Here is a 25,347-nt window from a genome sequence, read left to right as displayed (position 1 = left end):
ATGAGGTGTATACAAAGGTTACATTCTTTACGTTTGGGCAAATAAACTGAATCCAATTGGAATATTTGGGTCCATGTAAACGTGGCTAGTCGGTCGACACCGTTGACTCACCCACAGACTGTCCCGCTGTGTAGGAATCGGTCCTTGTGCGGGAGCGCTTGTTGCCTTTGGTGTTTGCTGCAGGGGAATATGACATAAGTCGGGTTTGTTAGAATATTAAACATAATATACTATTTTGATTTTTTGCTCGTATAGTTCTTTCCGTCAAGCCTGTACTGGAATGATGTAAACCTGACTTCTCTAAGTCCTGAGACTCTTTGCTCAAAGGCTAGCGTTCTCGATTTAGCATTTTGTACTGGGTCTGGGTCATGCAGAATGCGGGGCTGGTTGGTCCAGGCAGTTTTTTTTCTACCGCTTTTTCCGCACAAGGGTCGCGGGGGTGCTGGAGCCTATCCCAGCTGTCTTCGGGCGAGAGGCGGGGTACACCCTGGACTGGTCGCCAGCCAATCACAGGGCACATACAGTATAGACAAACAACCATTCACACTCACATTCATACCTATGGACAATTTGGAGTCGCTAATTAACCTAGCATGTTTTTGGAATTGAAAACCGGAGTACCCGGAGAAAACCCACGCATGCACGGGGGAGAACATGCAAACTCCACACAGAGATGGCCGAGGGTGGAATTGAACCCTGGTCTCCTAGCTGTGAGGTCTGCGCGCTAACCACTAGACCACTTTGCTGCCACTTTGCCAGATTGTCACGGCAAATTGTTCTCAATTGTCTTCCCTGGATAAATAAATGAAGGATCCTACAATGTACCTCCTGATGACGCCACATCAAGACCAACTTGAGGTTCAGTATCTTGCCTAAGGATACTTCGACCTGATCACAGAATCAAACCTGCAACCCTCAGCCATCTGCTCATAAGTGGTGCATATGAACACTAAGCATACTAAGCACACCCAGTATGCTTCTCTTTTTTTTATTTTAATGGTGCAAAGCCTTTGAGACCATAACATTATTTTAATTTGCTATTTTGTCTACAACTGCGTTCCCATCTGCTCTCTCCTGTGTGTTGTGGTGCTTGAAATAACCTTGAAATGGAGAATAAGAAATTGATACTTCTGCCTCCTGGCCTTGCATTAAACCACCTACATTATTACTTGTTCTTTGGTCCGATCATGCTCCTGGAGACGTTATTCCATAAAGTAATAACATGTCACTCTATCACAGACATAGTAAACAGTCACGCCGAGCCACAGACTGCAGCGGCTACGCGTTCATTCTTCTAGTAAGAACACAATTGGCCCCGACAACCAAACCCTGATGGCTTCTATGATATTACATTTTTCTCCAAGCGGTACATTATATTGGTACACAAACTGGGGGGTGCTGGAATGTGGTTTCACTTTTTTTTTTTTTTTTTGGTACTGTCCAACATAAACACAATTATTGTCATGTTCTGTCATTTGTGCAGTGGCGGGTAGGCGCTGTGTTGAGGGACACCCAGCCTGCACAATTTCTAGGTGGTGCAAAATTTCAAAAACAAAGAAATATACCATAATGTTGGTCATCATTAAAAAATAAATAAATAAATAAATAAATAAATAAATAAATAAAAAATATATATATATATGTATAGATACCACCCGAGTGGTTTGCGCACAGGCCACACAGCTAGGAGACCTGGGTTCAATTCCCCCCTCAAGCATCTCTGTGTGGAGTTTGCATGTTCGTGCATGGGTTTTTTTTTCCAGGTACTCCGGTTTCCTCCCACATGCTAGGTTAATTGGCGACTCCAAATTGTCCATAGGTATGAATGTGAGTGTGAATGGTTGTTTGTCTATATGTGCCCTGTGATTGGCCTGCATATTCAAGATGCCGCCACCGCTGTTGTGTTTTATTTTTCACTTTGTTAAGTTAATGCTAGGGGTTCGTTTGTATGCTGATATGTGAAATCAACAAAGTTCTGGTAACAAACAGAATACACAAAATACTGTACTGTACTAGAGTACATGTCATCATAAATGTAACTGCCCAAATTATTTATCCTTTTTTTCAGAAAAAAATCAGTAAAAAATTCAGATATCGTTGAAAATGGTAATTAATCATGATTGATTAATTAATTAATTAGCAAAACTGTGATTAATCTGATTAAAAATAGTTTAACAGCACTACCATAATGGTGTACATCATTCATTCATTTTCAACCGCTAATCCTCACGGAGGTGCTGGAGCCTATCCCAGCTGTCTTCGGGTGAGAGGCGGGGAACACCCTGGACTAGTTGCCAGCCAGCCAATCACATATAGACAAACAACCATTCACACTCACATTCATACCTATGGACAATTTGGAGTTGCCAATTAACCTAGCATGTTTTTGGAATGTGGGAGGAAACCGGAGTACCCGGAAAAAATCCGGGGAGAACATGCAAACTCCACACAGAGATGGCCGAGGGTGGAATCGAACTCAGGTCTCCTAGCTGTGTGGCCTACGCGCTAACCACTTGTCCCATAAATAACATCAATATTTAAAAAAAAAAAAGACATTCCATAACACAGACATAATTCAAGGTTCCCTTACTGTCCATGAGCCTCCAGTTAAGCAGCGGATCGTAGACAAAGGCCTCCAGCACAGCCATGACGCTGTCTCTGTGCTCCCTCAGAACCTCCATCACAGTGTGGCATGTGATGCGGTAGTTGCCGTCCAGGCCTGTAACCTGACACAAACACAGCCACGTATTCATTGGCATTTGCTGACATCTCCTGGTGGCTTGTGTGCAGTTTATGTGCTCTTGTGTTCTTCATATGCATATTTCTGCAGAAGGGGATTTGAAGGTTGTAAGGTTGTAACTGTAGTATTGTGCCACCTACCTCCATGGCGTTGGTCAGCATCCTTGTTAACCTGAAGGGAATCTTCTCAGGGAATTTTTCTCTCGTCATGGCAACCTGTTCAATAATGTCATCCTGGTTAATCTTGGGCAAAATTAAATATGACTAAAAGCTTTAGTAGAAATTTGTACATATTGGTAGATTACTACTGTGTGGGATGAAGTTCTTATCCTAACCATGTGAGAATATGAAATACATAGTTTTGGTGCCAGATTGTTCCCAAGTATGTTAGTGTGTTTGTGTCTCTCACCTCAAAACAATCTCCAAAGTCAATATGGAGGATTTTCCCACTTAAACGATCCAGCATCAAATTGGACGGATGCCTTTGAATGGGAAAAAACAAAACATCATCTCCCTTGAAACGGTAGCCGTCATGTGACAATACTGTGTGACATCACCGACCTGTCGCCCAGTCCCAGGATGTAGCCCACCATTGACATCACAGCCAGGGAGCGAGTGTAATTGGTCCTCCTGTCAAACCACACCTATAGGAGAAATAATCATGATAGTCTGTATGAAGACAGGGCTGCATGGTGGGCAAGTGGTTAGCACGCAGAGTTCAATTCCACCCTCGGCCATCTCTGTGTGACTCCAAATTGTCCATAGGTATGAATGTGAGTGTGAATGGTTGTTTGTCTATATGTGCCCTGTGATTGGCTGGCCACCAGTCCAGGGTGTACCCCGCCTCTCGCCCCTAAGACAGCTGGGATAGGCTCCAGCACCCCCGACCCTTGTGAGGATAAATAGCAGAAAATGAATAAATGATCCTTGTGGAGGTCGTTATATATAACAGTATAACAACTGCATGTTTGTATATTTATTAGGTATATATTTTGAGTGTTAAGTTGCTGTGTGATGAATTCAATCTTCTTATTTCCGTGTTCAGTGTGAGTATATAGTTCCCTGGTGAGTTTGCTCCATGCTAGTTGTATTCTCCTCAGTTGTCATACCCTTTATGTTTCATATGTTTTGGACAGTGAAAAGTTTAATAATAATACATTTTATTTAAAAGCGCCTTTCAGGACACCCAAGGTCGCTGTACAGGAGATAAGGTTAAGGTAAGGATAAGGATATAGGTTTGGTTGTATATTTTGTCTTTTTGCCCAGTGTTATACCTTTTTTTAAAGCTGCAGTCTACGATTGCCACACTCTGATGAGTAATAATAATCCCACCCGCGGCCATCTCTGTGCGACTCCAAATTGTCCATAGATATGAATGTGAGTGTGAATGGTTGTTTGTCTATATGTGCCCTGTGATTGGCTGGCCACCAGTCCAGGGTGTACCCCGCCTCTCGCCGAAGACAGCTGGGATAGGCTCCAGCACCCCCCCAATAAAAAAGAATATTAATTTTTTAATCAGATTAATCACAGTTTTCTAATTAATTAATTAATCATGATTAATCACCATTTGCAACAATATTGGAATTCTTTACTGATTTTTTTTCTTTAAAAAAAGGATAAATAATCGGACAGATGATGACATGTACTCTAATACTTACAGTATTTTGCGTATTCTGTTTGTTACCAGAACTTTGTTGATTTCACACATCAGCAAATATGTAGAAAATGAATGAATGAATGAATGTATGAAGACCAATGATGTCCACTTCATTAGGTAACATAAGCAGCCTCTATAAACATAATATGGCTCGCTGGGCGGCGGGGGGGGGGGGGGGGGGGGGGGGGCTATTAACAATTCTCCTCCATTGTATTCCTGTCTGTGTTTTAGCTTGTAACCAAGTGTTCTCGACATACTTTTACACTTTTTCAAGTTCACTCATTCGTCTTCAAAACAAAGGCGGGAGAGCAGAGCACCTCACCTCAGAACTTGGACTCTTTAACCACAAGAGTTTGGCCAGATCGTCTCCGGCTGTGTTGTTCACAGCATGCTCAAACACCTCCACCTTCTCCATCAGCGTCAGGTGATCATAGTCAGGCGCCATCTGAAAGAAAGTGCGGGAAATATATTGCAGAATATACATATAATTCATAATTTGCACTGCATGAGAAAATGAAAAAGAATGACTACGTACCCTGAGCATGATGCGATGTTCAATGTTCAGGAGTATCTTCTTCTTCTCTCTGTAGTCTCTAATGAGGGCGTGTAGCGTGTCACAGTGGGGAACCCAGCCGATCAGGCCCGAGTTAGTGGACAGGGGGATCACGGCGTAGCGCTGGATGCTGAAATGTATAACACAAAATAAAGCATCAATAACGTCTAATTCATATAATGCACACTCAATGCTGTGAGGGTACCTTAGGTTCTTGCGTAAAGACGCAGGGTCGTTAGCCAGCAGAGTGTTGACGAGACCAAAGAGCTGCATGACTCTCTCGTCCTGCCTGAGGTCCTCGTGGCCCTTCAACAGGAACATGAACTCATGGCCGTTACTGCCTGCAGGGGGAGCCACAAAAAAAAACAACACCACTGTAATTTGCATACAACCTTTAATGTTGTTGACATAGTAAAGACGTTGATGTTTTATAGTTCTCGTACGCTCCTTGAAGACCGTCCAAGTACAAGCAATGTGTTTCCTGTTGCCATAGAAGTCCGCCGGTAAATCTAAGTGGGGGGAGCCTGGCAAGTGGGTGACGGGTCTTAATCTCAAGTCCTGCTCCACAGGTCACTTGATTTATTGCCTTTCATTTTTTACAGCCGATGTTGTGTATCACTGATGGGGAAACATGAGAAGAGGTACGACCACGACGTTGGCCCAGTGGGGAAAAAAGTGGGAGGTAAAGCAAACCGTTTGTGATTAATGGCAGCGTGATTTGGCTCGGAGACAAGGTGACTTTATGGTGAGCGTGACGTTTTTGAAAAGGCGTTGTGTTGTATTTCATAGCACTCCATGTAGTGGAATGTTGCTATTATTTATTTGGGTCTTCAAATTATTGTCAAAAGATTGGGATGGTTTATGTACGTATGCAAATTGTCATCACTAGTACTTACTGGAGCGGCACCGGAAAGGTCCACCATATCAACATAAGATGTTTTTGATGATAAAATAACAGAAATTGAATGAATCTGTTTATAAGGTTGCAATCACAAAACATTGATTAATGCAATAACTGTCATACAAGTGTAAAAAGAAGACAATCACTAGCACATACATCGCTAGTTGTATGTTCGGGTCGATGCCTATCGACGATATCTACATAAAAAAAAAGACTGTAATGCACGCAAAGCCGCAGACCTCACAGCTTGGAGATGCGGGTTCAATTCCACCCTCGGCCATCTCTGTGTGGAGTTTGCATGTTCTCCCCCCGTGCATGCGTGGGTTTTCTCCGGGTACTCCAGTTTCCTCCCATATTCCAAAAACATGCTAGGTTAATTGGTGACTCCAAATTGTCCATAGGTATGAATGTGAGTGTGAATGGTTGTTTGTCTATATGTGCCCTGTGATTGGCTGGCTGGCGACCAGTCCAGGGTGAGTGTGAATGGTTGTTTGTCTATATGTGCCCTGTGATTGGCTGGCTGGCGACCAGTCCAGGGTGTACCCAGCCTCTCGCTTGAAGACAGCTGGGATAGGCTCCAGCACCCCCCGCGACCCTCGTGAGGACAAGCGGTAGAAAATGAATGTATGAATGAATGAATGCACGCAAAGCAATGAACAACTTCATGCTTTGTCTCCTTTCTGCGTGATGCATTCAGGTGCACTCGTAATTGTGAGTGTTCACCGCTAATTTAATTTTTGTTTTATTCACATACCCCCCCCATATGACAATGGGTGTGCCCCAAAACAATAACTTTTTCAAAGATTCATAGCAACCAGCCGCTCATCCTTACCCATGATGGTGAGTTTGCGAGGGCGCTGCTTGGAGGTGATGACCTGCAGGGAGGGTGCAATGGACTGGATTCGGATGATGGGCTGATTGGGGTCGTAAGTTCCCGGCACGGCCAATTCCAGGTCGCGACACATCAGCAGCTTGGGAGAAACGTACTGCAGCTCCAGGGAAGTCAGCTAGTATGCAATTTTGAAGAGGAGAAGAAGTTAATGAGATGGCTCGACGATGCGGTAGAGGAAAATGAAATAAAAGTAGAGATATATGCACTTTGTGACGAATTTTGCACACCAATAAATACACACTCTGTCTCATTAAACGATCACATTTTACATCTTATCACACCCAATGTGCATCATGAAGCACATCTTATGCTTTTTCCACACTTGTGGATGCTGATGTAATTTCATCCCTGCATCAACCAGCAGCCTGGATGTACCCTGGAGTGGGTTTATTTCTGTGGATACCTCGCAGGCACATATTTGCAGCAATCCCAGCACCTTATTATGTCGCTGTGCATTTCATAATATCGCAGCGGGGAGAATCCCACCTCCCTGAAGGCAGCACCCTTGTCACAGTCTGTTATTTATGTTGGGGGTTTATGCTGTGCTTTCTTCTCCATGTGCACTTTGTGGTTTTTCTGATTTGTACGTGTCTGATCCTTGTTTCGAGGCTGCACGGTGTACAAGTGGTTAGCGTGCAGGCCACGCAGCTTGGAGACCCAAGTTCGATTCCATCCTCGGCCATCTCTGTGTGGAGTTTTAGGTGTGAATGTGAGTGTGAATGGTTGTTTGTCTATATGTGCCCTGTGATTGGACCCTGGACCACCCCCCGCCTCTCGCCCGAAAACAACTGGGATAGGCTCCAGCACTCCCGCAACTCTTGTGAGGATAAGCAGCAGTAAATGAATGAATGATTGTTTGTATGACTGCATGTTTGTATATTTATTAGGTATAATTTGAGTGTTAAGTTGCTGTGTGATGAATTCCGGATTCTTATTTCCGGATTCAGTGTGACTATATAGTTCCCTGGTAAGTCTGCTCCATGCTAGTTGTAGTCTCCTTGGTTGCTATGCCCTTATGTTTCATATGTTTTTGACAGTGAAAAGTTTGGTTATATATTTTGTCTTTTTGCCCAGTGTTGTCTCTTTTGTCAAGAGCCAATCACGAGCTGTCAGTGCACTCGCAACCAGCTTGTCAATCCACTGGAAATCGCAGGAGGTTGTTATATGTAACAGTATAACAACTGCATGTTTGTATATTTATTAGGTATACTTTTTGAGTGTTAAGTTGCTGTGTGATGAATTCAGCGTTCTTATTTCCGGATTCAGTGTGAGTATATAGGTCTCTGGTGAGTCTGCTCCATGCTAGTTGTAGTCTCCTCGGTTGTCATGCCCTTATGTTTCATATATTTTGGACAGTGACAAGTTTGGTTGTATATTTTGTCTTTTCGTTAAACCTTTTTTTAAAGCTGCAGTCTACGATTGCGACCCCCTTTTGGGCCCACCTCGCCTTGCCACCAAACCCCAACCTTAACAGCCGAATCCTTAAGTGTACAGTCAAAATTGGTGACATTCTTTAACTTTTAAATGTGAAATACTTGAGGTGCGTTCAATTACTTACAATTCAAAGAGGATGGGGAATTTAACCAGAGCAGGGGGGACCGCTTACATACCTGTGGCAACTGTTTGGAGATGCGTCTGAACACGTGGTAGTAAAGGTCCCACGCCTGGGTCAAGTCCTTCACGTTTCCAGAGCGCATGTACTTCCTGCACCAATCCTGAGCCTCCATCAGATCCCGACCATAAGCCTTGAACATGAAGAAAGATTTAGTGCTTGTAAAAAAAAAAAAACAAAAAAAAACCATTCTATATAATCCTGGTCGGAACCAGCTGTACTTTCCTGAGAACGGTTTAACACCAATCTGCCAGAGACGCACCTGATTGAACGAGGTCTCTTTCAGGGTCTGCGGCCCCCTCTCCATCATGGCGTGTAGAGGCTCCAGGACAGCGAACATGCCCTTGACATTGCGCTCCCCAAAGTAGAGTCGAGACGCCTCCTCCAGGCCCTCGTGCCACATCTCGTGCCACAGGATGGCCACTCTGATAAGCTCCTCACTCACCTGAGACCAAGGACGCAGGAGAAGACCTCAAAAACTTGTAAAACTCAAAACTTTGGGTAGTTTATAGTGGTCTAGCAGTACATGTATTTGGTCCCGTAGAGCCCACCCTTGGGTCTAGAGAAAAATCCAAAACTTGAAAACTAGTACTACTACAAGTTTGTACCATGATGGCTTGCTGAACCAGAGTGTTGCAGTGTTCACACATGTTCTTCAGGATCTTGTTAGCGGCATTGTGGCGAGCCGTCGTGGTGGATTTGGAGGCCACGGTCAGCGGGTAGATCAATGCCTGGAGACGAGCAGTTCAAATGTAATCGGTGCTTACCAGTTAGCAGATTGATAGATTTCGGTTTTGGTCACAGGCTTACTTGGGGGTGATAGCGGCCGATGTCGGTTAGCAGCTGGTGGATGAGGCGACCCACCAGAGCACGGGGAGTGTCGATTCGAGCTATGAGCTGCGGGATCACCTAAAACGGCACAAACATAAGAGACAACTAAGTCATAGGTAGATACAAAAATGTTAAAGTGTTGTGCAGATGTGCAAATATTCTAAAAAAAAAAAAAATGCTAATAATCAATTTTTACACTTACAGTTAAAAAATATGCTAAATTATAGTTATCTACCTTATCTACCAAGTTATTATATGTGAGAATATGACTACTTTGTTTATTTGGGAAATAAAGATAGCTTTTGTTTGACAGAATTCAAAATATTTATACATAATCAGGGCTGCATGGTGCACAAGTGGTTAGCATGCAGGCCCCACAGCTAGTTCGATTCCATGGGAGGAAACCGGAGTCCCTGGAGAAAACCCACGCATGCACGTGCAGCCCACATAATACATTTAAACCTAAAAATAAATGTATTAGGCTGCACGGCGATCAAGTGGTGAGCACACAGGCCTCACAACTAGGAGACCCGAGTTCAATTCCAACCTTGGCCATCTTTGTGTGGAGTTTGCATGTTCTCCCCGTGCATGTGTGGGTTTTCTCCGGGTACTCCGGTTTCCTCCCACATTCCAAAAACATGCTAGGTTAATTGGCGACTCCAAATTGTCCATAGGTATGAATGTGAGTGTGAATGGTTGTTTGTCTATATGTGCCCTGTGATTGGCTGGCTGGCGACCAGTCCGGGGTGTACCCCGACTCTAACTCGAAGACAGCTGGGATAGGCTCCAGCGAACCTTGAATGAATGAATAAATGTGTATTTTCTATCTTACAGTTTTCTCCCTTTAACAGGATTTATATTTATTTATATATTTATATTTATTTTAGATGACTTAATAAATGTCTCCACATGTTTTTTTGTCTGTAGTAAAATAGTGGAATTGTAACTAGTGTTGCTTCCCATTGCAGTTGATGTTTGCTAAATACAAGGATGAAGAGTCTTGAACCAGTCATGATGTGCTATATATATCACTATATTGACACTTACTATGGTACACATTATGTCATTGGATGGTCATATCACCTTGTACTTCACTACGAGGTACATTATTAAAAAAAAAAAAAAAAAACTTAAACTGTATTATGGAAAGCAGGAAGTGAACAAATGTAACAGTTACTGATTGTAAAAGTACCAGATGGAGGGGTAGGATTTAATAAGCTTTGCTTCTTCCTACTCCTTTTGGACATGTGGAACTGTGAACTGATTATGTGATGCATTCAATTGTAATCTGATGCATGTTCAAATTAAATTAAACCATTACCATTACCATTGTGAGAAAATGCTACTTAAGACTAGCTTATATGCATGTTTTACCTGCAGCCAGGTGTCTATTTGGATGGTCTTGATGCCCTCCACCAGGGCCTCATTCACCTCAGGCCAATGACCGTAGTCGAACCACAGAGTCAAAACCCTGAAAAGCACAACCAACAAAATGGACTGTTATATTCCCAGGAAGCAAGCAACCACTAGAGGTCGTCCTACACCAACATTCTAGGTCTACATGGTGAAACGTGTTGCAGTCATTTGAGTCACCTCAGAGTGTCCTGCAGGTTGTTGCCTCTGGACAGAGAGATGGAGCGGAAGAAGCCTTGAACGGCAGGAACCGTGTACATGAGCAATGTCTTGGAGAGGTCCTGTGTGGACAAGCACATGTGTGGAATTGATTGATTGATTGGTGTCTTCCTGTAGCAAGCAAGGCAAAAGTACTGCAACCAGCAGAGGTGCTGTTGATTACTAGTTTAGACTGAATAGCGCCTCTGCTGGTTGAAGCTAAGTAATGCACAGCATTTTGCTGTATTGCCAACCATTCTTTCATTTATTCATTTTCTACCGCTTTTCCTCATGAGGGTCGCGGGGGTGCTGGAGCCTATCCCAGCTGTCTTCGGGCGTGAGGCGGGGTACACCCTGGACTGGTGGCCAGCCAATCACAGGGCACATATAGACAAACAACCATTCACACTCACATTCATACCTATGGACAATTTGGAGTCGCCAATTAACCTAGCATGTTTTTGGAATGTGGGAGGAAACCGGAGTACCCGGAGAAAACCCACGCATGCACAGGGAGAACATGCAAACTCCACACAGAGATGACCGAGGGTGGAAGTGAACCTTCGGTCTCCTAGCTGTGCGGTCTGCGCGCTAACCACTAGACCGCCGTGCCGCCCGTATTGCCAACCAGTCCCAATGAATTCTAATATGATGGTGTAGATTGACTATTTGACTATTTGGATAAAGGCGTTCAATTCCGTCCGTCCGTCTCGCACCTCATTGACTTTTTTCTGTCCCGGACTGTGGTCGCTGCAGTCCATCTCGCTGTCGCTGTTACTAGCCTCGCTGTTAGCGCTGGCGCCGCTGGCGTGCCTCAGCTTCTTCTTCTCGTCGCGGGCCTGGTTTTGGTGCTTGTAGTGCAGCACCGCCTCAAAGTTCATCACTGCCCAAGCGTGCCAGGCCTGTAAAGAAAGTCGGGGTGGGGTGAGGGGGGGGGGGGTTGAGTGGAAATGACGACTCATGATGTCATTTTTCCAAATTTAAGGTAGGACACGATGTCCCCACGGGGGTTGATCCACGTGTGCGGTGTTATGCAACCAAGCTAATAAAAGGTTAAAAGCTTAAGGGAGTTGGCTAAGACAGATGAGTAGGAAGTTGGGTAGGTGAGTAAAATATAAACATCCCAGTAGGCCGCAGCACTGGATTGGATTAAATAAAGAATAAAAACCATCCCCAAAAATCGTTGATACGATCAGACCAGGCATCATTTACCGACTCGACATAAATTAGCCATGCAGCCACTAAACAACATTCCCGACAATGAAGGACAAGGTTTCTTCTTGTCAGGAAAACCTCCTGCCGACACAGCTGGAATTTTTTTACTGTGGTCAGTGAAGTTGAAAGGTTAGAGTGTAAAGGGTGACATGTGTGTGTGTGTTGAGGGTGCGTTTAAGGGGGCTGACCTTGTACCAGTTGCGGTCGTGCTCTGTGGAATGGCTGTAATACTGCAAGACCTTGGGAATGGTGCTCTCATTGATGCCCTGCAGACTGAGCTGCCACTCTCCCAGCTTCAGGAAGCATCTGCGCAGAGGACAAACGCAGACAAGACATTATCATCGGAAGACGGCGAAATCGAAATGAAATCAGTAAATTGTTACAAGAGGTCAAAGGTCATCCCCTTCTGTTTGAAGTTCTGCATTAGAAAAGTCGAAGTTATGGTAATGGTTATATTTCATTTGAACATGCATCAGATTACAATTGAATGCATCCCATAATCAGTTCACAGTTCCACATGTCCAAAAGGAGTAGGAAGAAGCAAAGCTTATTAAATCCTACCCCTCCATCTGGTACTTTTACAATCAGTAACTGTTACATTTGTTCACTTCCTGCTTTCCTAATATATTTTATTTTGTTTTATTTCTTTATTTACATTTGTTCACTTCCTGCTTTCTTAATATAGTTTTTTTTAATTAATTTTTTTAATTTTATTTTTGTCACATACCAAAGTACGAGGTTCAGCTAGTTGAATCACAATATAGATATACACAATACAGAACGTTAACACTCCCGATTTTTTGTGACAATTTGTCATTGAAAAAATCATAAAAAATCCTCAAAATGTATTTTAGCATTTATGATCTTTTTATTAAATGGTAAATACTATAAATACTGGTAATACTATATAAATGGTATACTATATCCAAAAACAGTGGAGTGAAAAAGTGTTTTATAAGTTTGTTTCAGATCATGGCTGCACGGTGTACGAGTGGTTAGCAGGCAGGCCTCACAGCGAGGAGACCCAAGTTCAATTCCACCATCTCTGTGTGGAGTTTGCATGTGTGGGTTTTCTACGTGTACTCCGGAATGGTACTCCACATTCCGAAAACATGCTAGGTTGATAAGCGACTCCAAATTGTCCATAGGTATGAATATGAGTGTGAATGGTTGTTTGTCTATATGTGCCCCGCCTCTCGCCTGAAGACAGCTGGGATAGGCTCCAGCACCCTTGACCCTCGTGAGGATAAGCAGCAGAAAATGAATGAATGATCCTTGTGGAGGTCATTATATATAACAGTATAACAACTGCATGTTTGTATATTTATTAGGTATACTTTTTGAGTGTTAAGTTGCTGTGTGATGAATTCAGTGTTCTTAGCGACTCTCATGAGGATAAGCGGTAGAAAATGAATGAATGAATGAATGAATGGTGTAACGTTCAATACACTGAGGACTGTTTGTCTAAAAAAAAAAAGGGGGAGTTAATTCTCCTTTGACTTTGAGAGAATAGCGCAGGGGAATTTATCAAATCTATGTCTAATAAAACTTCACATATCGACTAAAAAAGGTTTCACAAGCACATATTTAATGACTTTTTCTACAGTTACACTCAGCGCCGCACTTTTGACTCCACTTAATCCATCAAACCGCTGGATGATAAGACGCTTCTCACAGGCGATCGTCTAGCATGGTCTGCACAGAAACACTGACATATGTTTAACCCAAGTAGAGTGCTTGGCACACATGGTGTTGTCATCTCATCCATCAACTGTCCAACAGCCCAAGCCCCATTTGCAGAATACCTAAACTAAATTGTTTTTTGGGAGATTATGTAATTTCTCTTGAGCGCTTTTCCATGCAAGGAGACATTCAAAAAAAAAAAAAAAAAAAAAGGTTTTCCCTCAAAGTACTTCAAACTGCAAACAGGTTGAGGGAGTAAAATAGTTGTTTGTGGGAACAATGTGTCATTTGGACAGAAAACGCCGCCGGGCTTACCGAGCTTAGTCACACACTACATACTGTAGGATTCTTCAAGGGTGGCGAGACGTTCAAGTGACGGCAGAAAAACGGCATCGTTGGGAATACAGGTGTAACTCTATACTATGGCATGACGATTGTGTGCACTCCAAAGTGTGTCAGCACGTCTGGAGGTAGACTGTCCTTGTCGGACAAGATACAGGTGTTGTCGCTAACATTCCTCAGGAAGCATGGAAGCAGTTTTCCAAAATAGACACATGTCACGCTTCTTTGTTGTCATGTGTAACTCATTAGAAACAATAAAGCTTTTGTTTGAAGTAGATGTCCGCCGAGGCAGAATAATCATGTTCATGTGTTACAAATCTATAACTTTTTAAATGACAATTTACAGTATAGGGCGGGTCGAGTGGTTAGCGCGCAGACCTCACAGCTAGGAGACCAGGGTTCAATTCCACCCTCGGCCATCTCTGTGTGGAGTTTGCATGTTCTCCCCGTGCATGCGTGGGTTTTCTCCGGGTACTCCGGTTTCCTCCCACATTCCAAAAACATGCTAGGTTAATTGGCGACTCCAAATTGTCCATAGGTATGAACGTGAGTGTGAATGGTTGTTTGTCTATATGTGCCCTGTGATTGGCTGGCCACCAGTCCAGGGTGTACCCCGCCTCTCGCCCGAAGACAGCTGGGATAGGCTCCAGCAATAAATTAAGACATCCGACTTGCAAGTCATGTTTGTAGTTTGTATGTTAAAAGTTGAAATACTTAGAAAGCAATTGGCGGGCCGGATTCAAACACTTGGTGGGCCACATGTGGCCCCCGGGCCACAGTTTGCCCACCCCTGGACTAGTTGCTTGTTCTGGTCTTATGGCATGATAAATGGATAATTCTTGCTTCCAGTCAAGAATAGTGGCAGAGTAAGGATGCACGAGTGCTGCCGGCACTGGGAAGCTACACATCATGGCGGTTTTCCAAGATGACGATGAGCTCAAACACATTCCAAGATTCCAAGTTTCTTACGGAGGAAGCTGAAGGTGACGGCCAAATGTCTCCTCCAGTCCTGAACCCTACTGAGCACCTCAAGTGGAAGGAAGAGGAAGGAGGGCAGGGTGTCTAATAATGCTAAGAGCCCCAGTTGGTGCCAATAAGGTGCCTAGTAGCGTGCAGTGGCTCAAACTGCCTCCCAACTGGCTCGTTGTGGCACGTAACGGTGGCAAAAATTTAGTTTGGTGGCAAGAAAATTTCAAAATGTTTAAAATCTTTGTCGTGCCACTTGCATATCAAATAATTGGCGCAAAGTGTCCACCAAGTGGAACCAAATGTCACAAACAAGCCGCCTATTGGAATCCATTGGAATGTAATGGCACGAGCCAAGTTGAACCAATGTTGCTGGGATGTCCACTGGGTCGGCAGCAGTTGGTGCCAGTTTGCGCCAAAGATTATGTGATTGGCGCGTAGTGGCTCACTGTGGCGCCGAATAACGGCAACATGGCTACAAGCCGAGCCAACTGGCACCAAGTGGCACCAACTGGCGCCGGTCCAGTGGATTCCTAGCATAACATCCACCAGTTCCACCAATGGGTGTGGTGAACCCATCTATCTATTTGAAGATAAGCAGCAGCGTCTGAAATGAATGTATGGATTGATCCCGGCTAGCAAACAAACCATTTTAGCTCATTTTGAGTGAAGTCGATGCATTTACTGTCACGTTAATTGTAACAGTTCAAGTAATTATGCCCAAAAGCATGAGAATATGTTATTATATTTCCCATTCACTTGAATTGGTCACGGGTCTGTAAAAGGCCATCACCGGGTACGGATTCAGACCTAGGTTCGCCATTTGGTGCTGGCTGTCCTAAAATAATTAAGAATGAAATGAAAGTACTGTAGTCACTTTTTGGAGACAATGTCATCCATTTAATCCGGTGTTTGACAGCTTTTTGAATAGCTGACAAGGTTTTTGAAAGCCGCTTCATGGTTTTCCCACATTGGGGCTGCACCATTCTGCCAGAGCTGTCAAGGCAAGCATTCAGTGGGAGGGGTGCGTGCGTCGGAAAATAAAATAAAATAAAATATGGAAGCGTCGGTGTGGAGGCAGCAACTTTTTTAGGTGTTTAATGAGTAGCTGAGTGCTACAGTTGTTTTTCTTTCATTCAGTGAATCTGGCAAGCCTTGAGAAGGCTGTTGGTATTTATAAGATGGCGACGGAAAGACCATTTAGTATCATAAGTAATGGTAATGGTTTTATTTCATTTGAACATGCATCAGTAATTGGAGAAAAAGAAAAACAAACCTGGCCATCAGTTTGTGGAGCTCCAGCTTGTGTTGTTGGTCCTCGGCCGCAATGGCATGCTGGGCCTGCTGCTGCATCCCTTGCACAAAGTGCTGCATGTGCTGGAAGGCATCGATCTGAAGAAGAACAAAGCAATCTATGAAAAATACATAATTATATTATATTTGTGGCTTCACTTTGTGGGTGGGTCCGCTGGGGGCAAAATTACAATTATTTGAAACACATATGGGTTGCACAGTGGAGGAGTGGTTTGCGTGCAGGCCTCACAGCTAGGAGACCCGCGTTCAATTCCACCCTCGGCCATCTCTTTGCATGTTCTCCCCGAAAAAAAAAATTATAAGTTCATTCATTCATTCATTCATTTTCTACCGCTTTTTCCTCACAAGGGTCGGGGGGATGCTGGAGCCAATCACAGGGCACATATAGACAAACAACCATTCACACTCACATTCATACCTATGGACAATTTGGAGTCGCCAATTAACCTAGCATGTTTTTGGAATGTGGGAGGAAACCGGAGTACCCGGAGAAAACCCACACGTGCACGGGGAGAACATGCCACACAGAGATGGCTGAGGGTGGGATTGAACCCTGGTCTCCTAGCTGTGAGGTCTGCGTGCTAACCACTCATCCGCCGTGCAGCCAAATTTACAAGTGACTATTTTGTTCATTTGTGAAATAAAGATAGCTTTTGTTTGACAGAATTCAAAATATTTATACATAATCAGGGCTGCATGGTGTACGAGTGGTTAGCATGCAGGCCACACAGCTAGTTCGATTCCATGGGAAGATACCGGAGTGCCCGGAGAAAACCCACGCATGCACATGCAGCCCACATAATAAATGTATACCTAAAAATAAATGTGTAAGGCTGCACGGCGGACTAGTGGTTATCACACAGGCCTCACAGCTAGGAGACCCAAGTTCAATTCCACCCTCAGCCATCTCTGTGTGGAGTTTGCATGTTCTCCCCGTGCATGCGTGGGTTTTCTGAGACATCTGAGAGGCTGAAATCAAAACACATTTACATCATGAAATCCAAAAAATGATTAATTCTAATACCAAAATAGTTGTTGATTAATTTGATAATTGATTAATCATTATCAATCAACATTAGCACATTCCCCCATTTCTAGTTAGTTCTTGCTATTAGTTAACACATGTTTATGGATATCTGTCGTAAAGTGGTTAAAACGGTTAGCGCAGGCCTCACAGCAAGGAGACCCACGTTCAATTCCACCCTCAGCCATCTCTGTGTGGAGTTTGCATGTTCTCCCCGTGCATGCGTGGGTTTTCTCCGGGTACTTCGGTTTCCTCCCACATTCCAAAAACTTGCTAGGTTAATTGGCGACTCCAAATTGTCCATAGGTATGAATGTGAGTGTGAATGGTTGTTTGTCTATATGTGCCCTGTGATTGGCTGGCTGGCCACCAGTCCGGGGTGGCCAGCTGGGATAGGCTCCAGCACCCCCTGCGACCCTTGTGAGGATAAGCGGTAGAAAATAAATGAATGAACAAATGAATGAAACACATATTCTATATTTTTGACACTTAAAATGATGACATGTGAATCAAAGTTGTGTTTCTCACAAAAAAAAATTTAAATCTGACATTTTTCTTGCAGCACTTAATGTTTACCGTGCATGGCGGCGGACTTTAATTGTGCACGAATTTATTGGAAACATAAAGTGATTTGATCCACGCATCAATCATTAACCACCGCCGTTGAACAACTGACTCATACCCGTCTAACGTTACAGACGCTCTTTTAGTGTTGTGATGGAAATATAAATGTCTGCGGCACTGGCTCCGCCGACATGCCGACTCAATCCCGTTCGAGGCCCAGACAGGAAGTGTGAAAATCCTATCAAGTGATATTACTGTATAATTCCCCATCAAGGAGAGGTGGAGTCCTACCTTGCGGGTGCTCTTCCACATGTACTTCATATAAGCGTAGGTGACATGCGGGTGGGCTGTGGGCAGAGGGTGGTCCAGTTGCTTGGAGGGGTCAACGCCCAGGAGGAGCACCAGGGTCTTATGGGCTAAAGCCTGGAGGGAGGAGAACAAGGAAGTCAAAGTTGGCCAAATGCATGACAGCAGGAGGAAGAGCACTGTCAGAGAATTTTATAGACCATGAACACGACCCCCCGTGACCCATTGTTATTATGGAAGAAAAAAAAAAAACACAACTCCTTGAGCCCTTACAGAGCTTCATTATATAAGCACCATGACACATCCTTAGCCAGGAGGGCATGCATAAGTAATTAGGAAGGGAAAGGAAAAGAGGTATCTTACAGGGTCATTTTTTCCAACACCTTGTATTCACATTCACCCCAACAGGCTTCCACTGCTTTCACTTTCAGTTACATCACTGTTAGCATTTTGTGTGTGTCTGACCGGCTGCCACGCTTAGCAATCAATGAGCGTAACAAGGGCGGTGAAAGATGGAAAACCACTGGAATCGAGCAGATACACAAATATTACTTTTCAAATGCTGATTAAGTATGTGCCATTACTTCATAACATAACACTGCACAAAAACAATATCCAAAACCAGGGGTTGGCAACCCGCGGCTCCGGAGCCTCATGCAGCTCTTCGGCCATTTTGTTATGGTTCCCTTCACAATGCTTAAATATTTTTTTTACACCCAAATGGGGAAAAAGTGCATCTTTGTAATGAGTTGATTTTCTGTGAGACAGTGAATGCATCCTGGCTGAGTTCTGGCTGGTGATTGGATAAGCTGGTGAAGGAATGGAGGGTGTTTGGTAGGCATGGACAGATGCCTTTGTCTTTGTCTGGCTTAGATTTATACTTCATATGTGGCGAAAAACAATACAAAACGCAAAAAAGGACCAATCAGCAGGGGTTCTGTTGACCGACCAATGAGCAGACAGGATGCTAGGTTATCGCAGGTGACATATATAAAACATATATAAAGAAAAACAGTGGCCTGGGAAAAGACAGGAAGCAGAACTGGAGGTAGCAGAGATGAGGATGCTGAGGTTCTCACTGGGAGTGACCAGGATGGATAGGATCAGGAACAAGTACATCATAGAGACATTACATGTTAGAGGCCTTGGAGATAAAGACAGAGAGGCCAGACTGAGATGGTTGGGACATGTCCAGAGTCACAATACATGTTGGAGTACAGAGATGAGGATGCTGAGGTTCTCACTGGGAGTGACCGGGATGGGTAGGATCAGGAAGGAGTACATCGGAGTGACATTACATGTTAGAGGCCTTGGAGATAAAGTCAGAGAGGCCAGACTGAGATGGTTGGGACATGTCCAGAGTCACAGTACATGTTGGAGTACAGAGATGAGGATGCTGAGGTTCTCACTGGGAGTGACCAGGATGGATAGGATCAGGAAGGAGTACATCAGAGGGATATTACATGTTAGAGGCCTTGGAGATAAAGTCCAGAGAGGCCAGACTGAGATGGTTTGGACATGTCCAGAGTCACAGTATATGTTGGAGTACAGAGATGAGGTTGCTGAGGTTCTCACTGGGAGTGACCAGGATGGATAGGATCAGGAAGGAGTACATCATAGAGACATTACATGTTAGAGATTGATTTGCTGTGGCAACCCCTGAAGGAAGTAGTGGTCTTGGAACTTGTTGGCACCAAAGTCAACATACCAGGTAAGTTTAGTTTCCCTCCAAAACCGTGAGAGACTCATGCAATCGAACGTTTAATTCAAATATGTGAAATATTGTGCCTGTTTGCATGACCTCTGTTGGGTTAAGTTTGCCTGATTATTAACCGTAAATACACTGACCAGACGTCCACTCTTTCCACAGAGGCTGGCGTATTTCAACCACGTTCTCATGTCCTCGTGGGGGCTGATCACCAGAGACCGGACCATCAGGATCCTTTGCCAGTCTTCCACAATACGCTGACAACCCTGACGGAGAAAACACACACACACACACACAAAATAAAGCAAACGACAGATGAAATACTGTCTTGTTAACGTCATCAAAGAGAGGCAACTACTCCTGACATTTACGAGATGGTGCACATGAGGGCCATATCGTTAAAAGCCCTGAGGGCTATTATTGCTGTTTCAACCCCCCCCTCACGTGAAGACTGTCCCACGTGCCAGAAAAAAAAACACACACATATATAGGTCATTTTTTATGTATTTTCAAGAAGTAATCACTGGCATTTTGTGCACGGATATGATTTACACGAGGAAGACAGTATTATGAATTCAACTTGAGCGTGTAACATAATATTTTAAGTCTTTTTGCATTGAGGCGATTGAAATAAGGTATTTCAAGACGTTTTGGCCAAAAATGACATCTCATTGTGGGGAACGTTTCTGAGAGGGATCTCAATTTTTTTTTTACAATGTTCAGTCAATTTGACAGAAAGACTGGAAAAATAGCAGTGGACGACATCAGCCTACAGGTTTTCGACACATGACACGATTAAATAAAATAAAAGGCACAGCAAAGAAGTAGGACAGGGACTTTAGGCCAGTTTAAAAAAAATCAAAAAAACTCATCTTTTATTATTGGGGAAAAAGTCTGGTCAAGGTTACCTTAATTTGACTACAGAGGGAATTTTGTGAGTTGGGAAATTTTTTGTTTCCAACTCTTATTCCACTTTTCTGACCTATAAATATAATTGGAATGTTATATTCTCATGTTAAACGATGCCAAAGTTTGAGGTTTGAGCATTTGGAAGTGAGTCCTGAATGGCTTAAAACGCTCTGTTTCAAAAGGCGTGGTAAAACTGGCCCTTTGTGACATCACAGTGGGGTGGACTTATCCTGCTTTTTGTGTTTTATAAGAAGAATCAAATGAACTGTTGAAAAAAACAGTAAGTTATGTAACTTCAGGTGTGGGTATGAAGTACAGTAGAAACATTGACCCAAGAATCAGACATTTTCGCGGGGAAACCACTCACATTTCAGTAAAAAAAAAAAAAAATAATAATAATAAAACAACACAGTACAGTATATGCTCGGATGGGGTAATTCTATACTGATTCTAAGGAATCTGGAGGTCCTCAAGAAAAAATGGAGGAGTGCAAGATGTAACATGCACCACCTCCACCAGTGATATTATCATAACAACATGTGCAACTATGCTCAATTCCATATCCAAGAGGATTAAGGCCTCTTCTAAATCACAACGGTGCTCACAAAAAATGATGCAATTCGAACAAATTCATCGTGATGTGTACTCATTTGTGTTGGTACTTATTAAGACAATAACGGCGATGTGTTGACTAGTAAATTACAGTAAACGTTGCTGGCGGACCCCCAGTCATGTCTCCACTGCTGGACCCCTGTATGCCTGGACACCATCCATCCTCTGCAAGCTACGACGAGGTGGACGGACATGATGGATGATGAACTGCCGGACATGCCACCACTCTTTGATGACCTCCTCGAGGCGGGCCCCGAGTACAGTGGAAGCAGACGGCGAGGCCAATTCTAACCTCCTTGACATGGGCGTGATGGGAGGAAAGAGGAGGATGATGACTCCACTTTTCCTGCTCATTAATCCAGGTCCCCCCCACCAGTGCCGCAAAGGCCGACTCCCAGGGGCGCAGCCATGTATATGATGTTTACAGACAAGCTGCAGTCATGCTCGGAAGTCCGTGGCCAGATGCTCTGGATGCGGAAGGGGGACCATGAGGGACCTGGATGATGGCATAAGGCTTCCTCCAGCCCAGGAGACCAGGGTTCAATTCCACCCTCGGCCATCTCTGTGTGGAGTTTGCATGTTCTCCCCGTGCATGCGTGGGTTTTCTCCGGGTACTCCGGTTTCCTCCCACATTCCAAAAACATGCTAGGTTAATTGGCGACTCCAAATTGTCCATAGGTATGAATGTGAGTGTGAATGGTTGTTTGTCTATATGTGCCCTGTGATTGGTTGGCTGGGTGTACCCGGGGTGTTGCCCGAAGACAGCTGGGATGGGCTCCAGCACCCCCCCCCGCGACCCTCGTGAGGAAAAAGCGGTAGAAAATGAATGAATGTTGTGCAAGTGTGCATAAGTAGGGGGTACATGGCTTCAGGTCAAAATAACTGAGGGGGTAAATGACTGTAAAAGGTTTGGGAACCACTTCTCTAAAGTATATCCACATTTCATTTCTTTAGTCTTGTCCCTAGTGAAGATATAATAAAATGGTTCATCTATCCATCCATCCATCCATTTCCAGTACAAAACATTAGAATCAGGAAATAGAAGTTCTCCACGCTTCTCTGATAAAACTGCGACTCTGAGGCTGTGCTAGGAAAGCACTCGTGCACTCACGTCTGCACAAACTGTATGATGTTCGCCTTACAATGCCTCCCTTGAGCAACAGTCGACCTTTCAACATCTGCTTTTAAGCTGCATTTAAGCTTTTCACACGTGAGTTCAAGTCCGTGTGTGCTCGCTTCATACATCATACTTGAAGGGTTGAGGTTTACCTGAAGCCTCTCCCACCACGTTTCTCGAATAATGTCCCTCCTCTCGGGCACAAGCTTGTACTGGATCACCTCCTCCAGTTCTGACAGCATCTGGCATGACACCATGGCCTGGGAAACACATGAAGGCGTCGGGGGTTGTGATTCCAAATATTACGATTTACGGGGAGACAATATACTGTAAATGTACACGGCTTGTACACGTGAACATGTGGTGGTGGTGGTGAAGAATTGTACATACAAGACACAGTGGAAACTCTGGGAAAGTCAAACAAAAAGAGTTTGTACAGATAATTTAGACTGAATTTGACTGTTTACCCCGTAGGCTCGACTGTAGCTTTCTCCGGCCATGGCTGTCAGCTCAGCATCCAGTAGGTCTCTTGCTTTGTCAATGCACTGAAAAACAAATAAATACATACTTTATAACATGCTCTCATGCACCAAAACTGCACGAGTAACATCTTTACTAGTGCAGTTATCGTAAAAAATATACATCGGTACATCTATTAATAGCCTGCACACATTTTAATATCATGCTTTAAAAACATACTTTAAATATGCTGTTAAGTGTTTTATAAGAAGAATCAAATTAACTGTTGAAAAAAAATATTTTTGTTAGAATGTTGTATTCTCGTGTTAAACGATGCCGAAGTTGCAGATAATGCAGTTTGCGCATTTGGAGGAAAACTTTGGAATGGGTTAAAAAGCTCTGTTTCCAAAGGCGTGGTAAAACTGGCCCTTTGTGACATCACAGTGGGGTGGACTTGTCCTGCTAAGTGTTTTATAACAAGAATCAAATTAACTGTTGAAACAAAAAAAAAATGTTAGAATGTTGTATTCTCGATGCCGAAGTTGCAGATAATGAGATTTGCGCATTTGGAGGAAAGCAGTTCAGGATGGGTTAAAACGCTCTGTTTCCAAAGGCGTGGTAAAACTGGCCCTTTGTGACATCACAGAGGGATGGACTTGTGCTGCTAAGTGTTTTATAAGAAGAATCAAATTAACTGTTGAAACAAAAAATGTTGTTAGAATGTTGTATTCTCGTGTTAAACAATGCCGAAGTTGCAGATAATGAGATTTGCGCATTTGGAGGAAAACTTCGGGATGGGTTAAAACGCTCTGTTTCCAAAGGCGTGGTAAAACTGGCCCTTTGTGACATCACAGAGGGGTGGACTTGTCCTGCTAAGTGTTTTATAAGAAGAATCAAATTAACTGTTGAAAAAAAAAAAATTTTGTTAGAATGTTGTATTCTCGTGTTAAATGATGCCGAAGTTGCAGATAATGAGGTTTGCGCATTTGGAGGAAAACTTTGGGATGGGTTAAAACGCTCTGTTTCCAAAGGCGTGGTAAAAATGGCCCTTTGTGACATCACAGTGGGGTGGACTTGTCCTGCTAAGTGTTTTATAAGAAGAATCAAATTAACTGTTGAAACAAAATATGTAGTTAGAATGTTGTATTCTCGTGTTAAACGATGCCGAAGTTGCAGATAATGAGGTTTGCGCATTTGGAGGAAAACTTCGGGATGGGTTGTCTTTGAATGGTAAAAGTGTCAAAAATGTGTCTTAAGACAGATTAGTTTAGCTAAAATAAGTGTATTGCCCTGGAATATTGCCTGATTAAAAACCAAAATGGCAAACCATGACGCCATTGACCGCCTAGATCCTAACGGTGTGAGCCCTTCCTATACAGCTGAGATGATCTCATATCTTGGATGCCAACACTTTTAATGAATACAAGCTTGAGCATTACCATTAGCAAACGCCTGCTTGTCCAATTTCCTGGGATTCATCTACCGCATCCCCTTTTCACGACCAATCTTGCTCTCTGTGCTCCATCCTCAACCTCGCCCCCCCCCCCCCCCCCCCTTCCTCTTAGGCGAGAGATTAGATCCAGGTGTGGCCAGTAGGACCGAATCGGGAAAGCAGACTTCTGATTCTAGTTGACACCAAGCCACTCAAAATGAATAATGAGGAATGAAAAGCAGATGGGAGCACGGGCAAAGGCTTAGATGTCAACATGAGCTCAGTCTGGTCTTCCCAAATGTGGTTCCTAATCTTCACACTTAACTTCTTTTGATTTCACAAATGTTTGCTTCTGGCCTCGTGCGATACCCTCAACATGCAGACATGTGCTCCGCCAAAACCGAGAGCGCATCGCTGTGTTTTTTTGGAACAATTTGAGGTGTTTTGTCTGTCCCGCCAATGGTTTGTAGCCACACCAGTTGTTGAATGTCTACATGCAGCAAAACCTTGTTTTATTCACCAGACAGACTCGACACCAATGTTTGTCTCTGCAGACACCATTCACACGGCAGCTTACATACCATGATTTAATGATATATATAAGCCCAATATTTAAGCAAGAGAATACATACAGACACTACAATTTATCAGGAGTCGTCTGGGCTGCACATTTCCACCGAGGAGGACCCCCAGTAAACAGAGCTCTAACTGTGGTCGTAAAGAAGCTAGCTTCATTGGAACCTCATCCGCAAATTCCCTCCTCTTGTTGTGCATGCCTGCATAGGTGTTTCGGCACGCCGTGCCTACACCCACTCCCTGTGGAATAATAATTACTGGTCGTCGGACTGAAACAGCTGTGTGCCCCTGGCCTACAAGGACGTCTCGGTCACCTCTCACATTT

At 43.7% G+C, this 25,347-nt stretch overlaps 1 protein-coding gene across 1 annotated transcript in view; it reads right to left on the bottom strand.

Annotated features, from left to right (window-relative positions):
• Window positions 1–25,347, bottom strand: part of mtor (mechanistic target of rapamycin kinase) — an 84,049-nt gene that overhangs the window by 3,470 nt on the left and 55,232 nt on the right. The window contains exons 33-54 of the mRNA XM_058084201.1: window positions 23,023–23,100; window positions 22,708–22,815; window positions 20,058–20,183; window positions 18,195–18,326; window positions 16,279–16,394; window positions 12,200–12,317; window positions 11,513–11,698; window positions 10,779–10,879; window positions 10,560–10,656; window positions 9,165–9,263; window positions 8,963–9,085; window positions 8,617–8,799; window positions 8,353–8,487; window positions 6,683–6,857; window positions 5,155–5,290; window positions 4,932–5,079; window positions 4,719–4,841; window positions 3,301–3,383; window positions 3,149–3,221; window positions 2,881–2,955; window positions 2,591–2,726; window positions 112–177 (exon numbers count right to left, since the gene is read on the bottom strand). Of these exons, the coding sequence (XP_057940184.1) occupies window positions 112–177; window positions 2,591–2,726; window positions 2,881–2,955; window positions 3,149–3,221; window positions 3,301–3,383; window positions 4,719–4,841; window positions 4,932–5,079; window positions 5,155–5,290; window positions 6,683–6,857; window positions 8,353–8,487; window positions 8,617–8,799; window positions 8,963–9,085; window positions 9,165–9,263; window positions 10,560–10,656; window positions 10,779–10,879; window positions 11,513–11,698; window positions 12,200–12,317; window positions 16,279–16,394; window positions 18,195–18,326; window positions 20,058–20,183; window positions 22,708–22,815; window positions 23,023–23,100 (2,617 nt within the window). The remainder of the gene's footprint in view (window positions 1–111; window positions 178–2,590; window positions 2,727–2,880; window positions 2,956–3,148; window positions 3,222–3,300; window positions 3,384–4,718; window positions 4,842–4,931; window positions 5,080–5,154; window positions 5,291–6,682; window positions 6,858–8,352; window positions 8,488–8,616; window positions 8,800–8,962; window positions 9,086–9,164; window positions 9,264–10,559; window positions 10,657–10,778; window positions 10,880–11,512; window positions 11,699–12,199; window positions 12,318–16,278; window positions 16,395–18,194; window positions 18,327–20,057; window positions 20,184–22,707; window positions 22,816–23,022; window positions 23,101–25,347) is intronic.

The sequence above is a fragment of the Doryrhamphus excisus genome, chromosome 10, assembly GCF_030265055.1.
Source record: "Doryrhamphus excisus isolate RoL2022-K1 chromosome 10, RoL_Dexc_1.0, whole genome shotgun sequence".
NCBI lineage: Eukaryota > Metazoa > Chordata > Actinopteri > Syngnathiformes > Syngnathidae > Doryrhamphus > Doryrhamphus excisus.
Note: the sequence above shows the minus strand (reverse complement) of the source record. Positions and strands in the feature narration are given on the sequence as shown.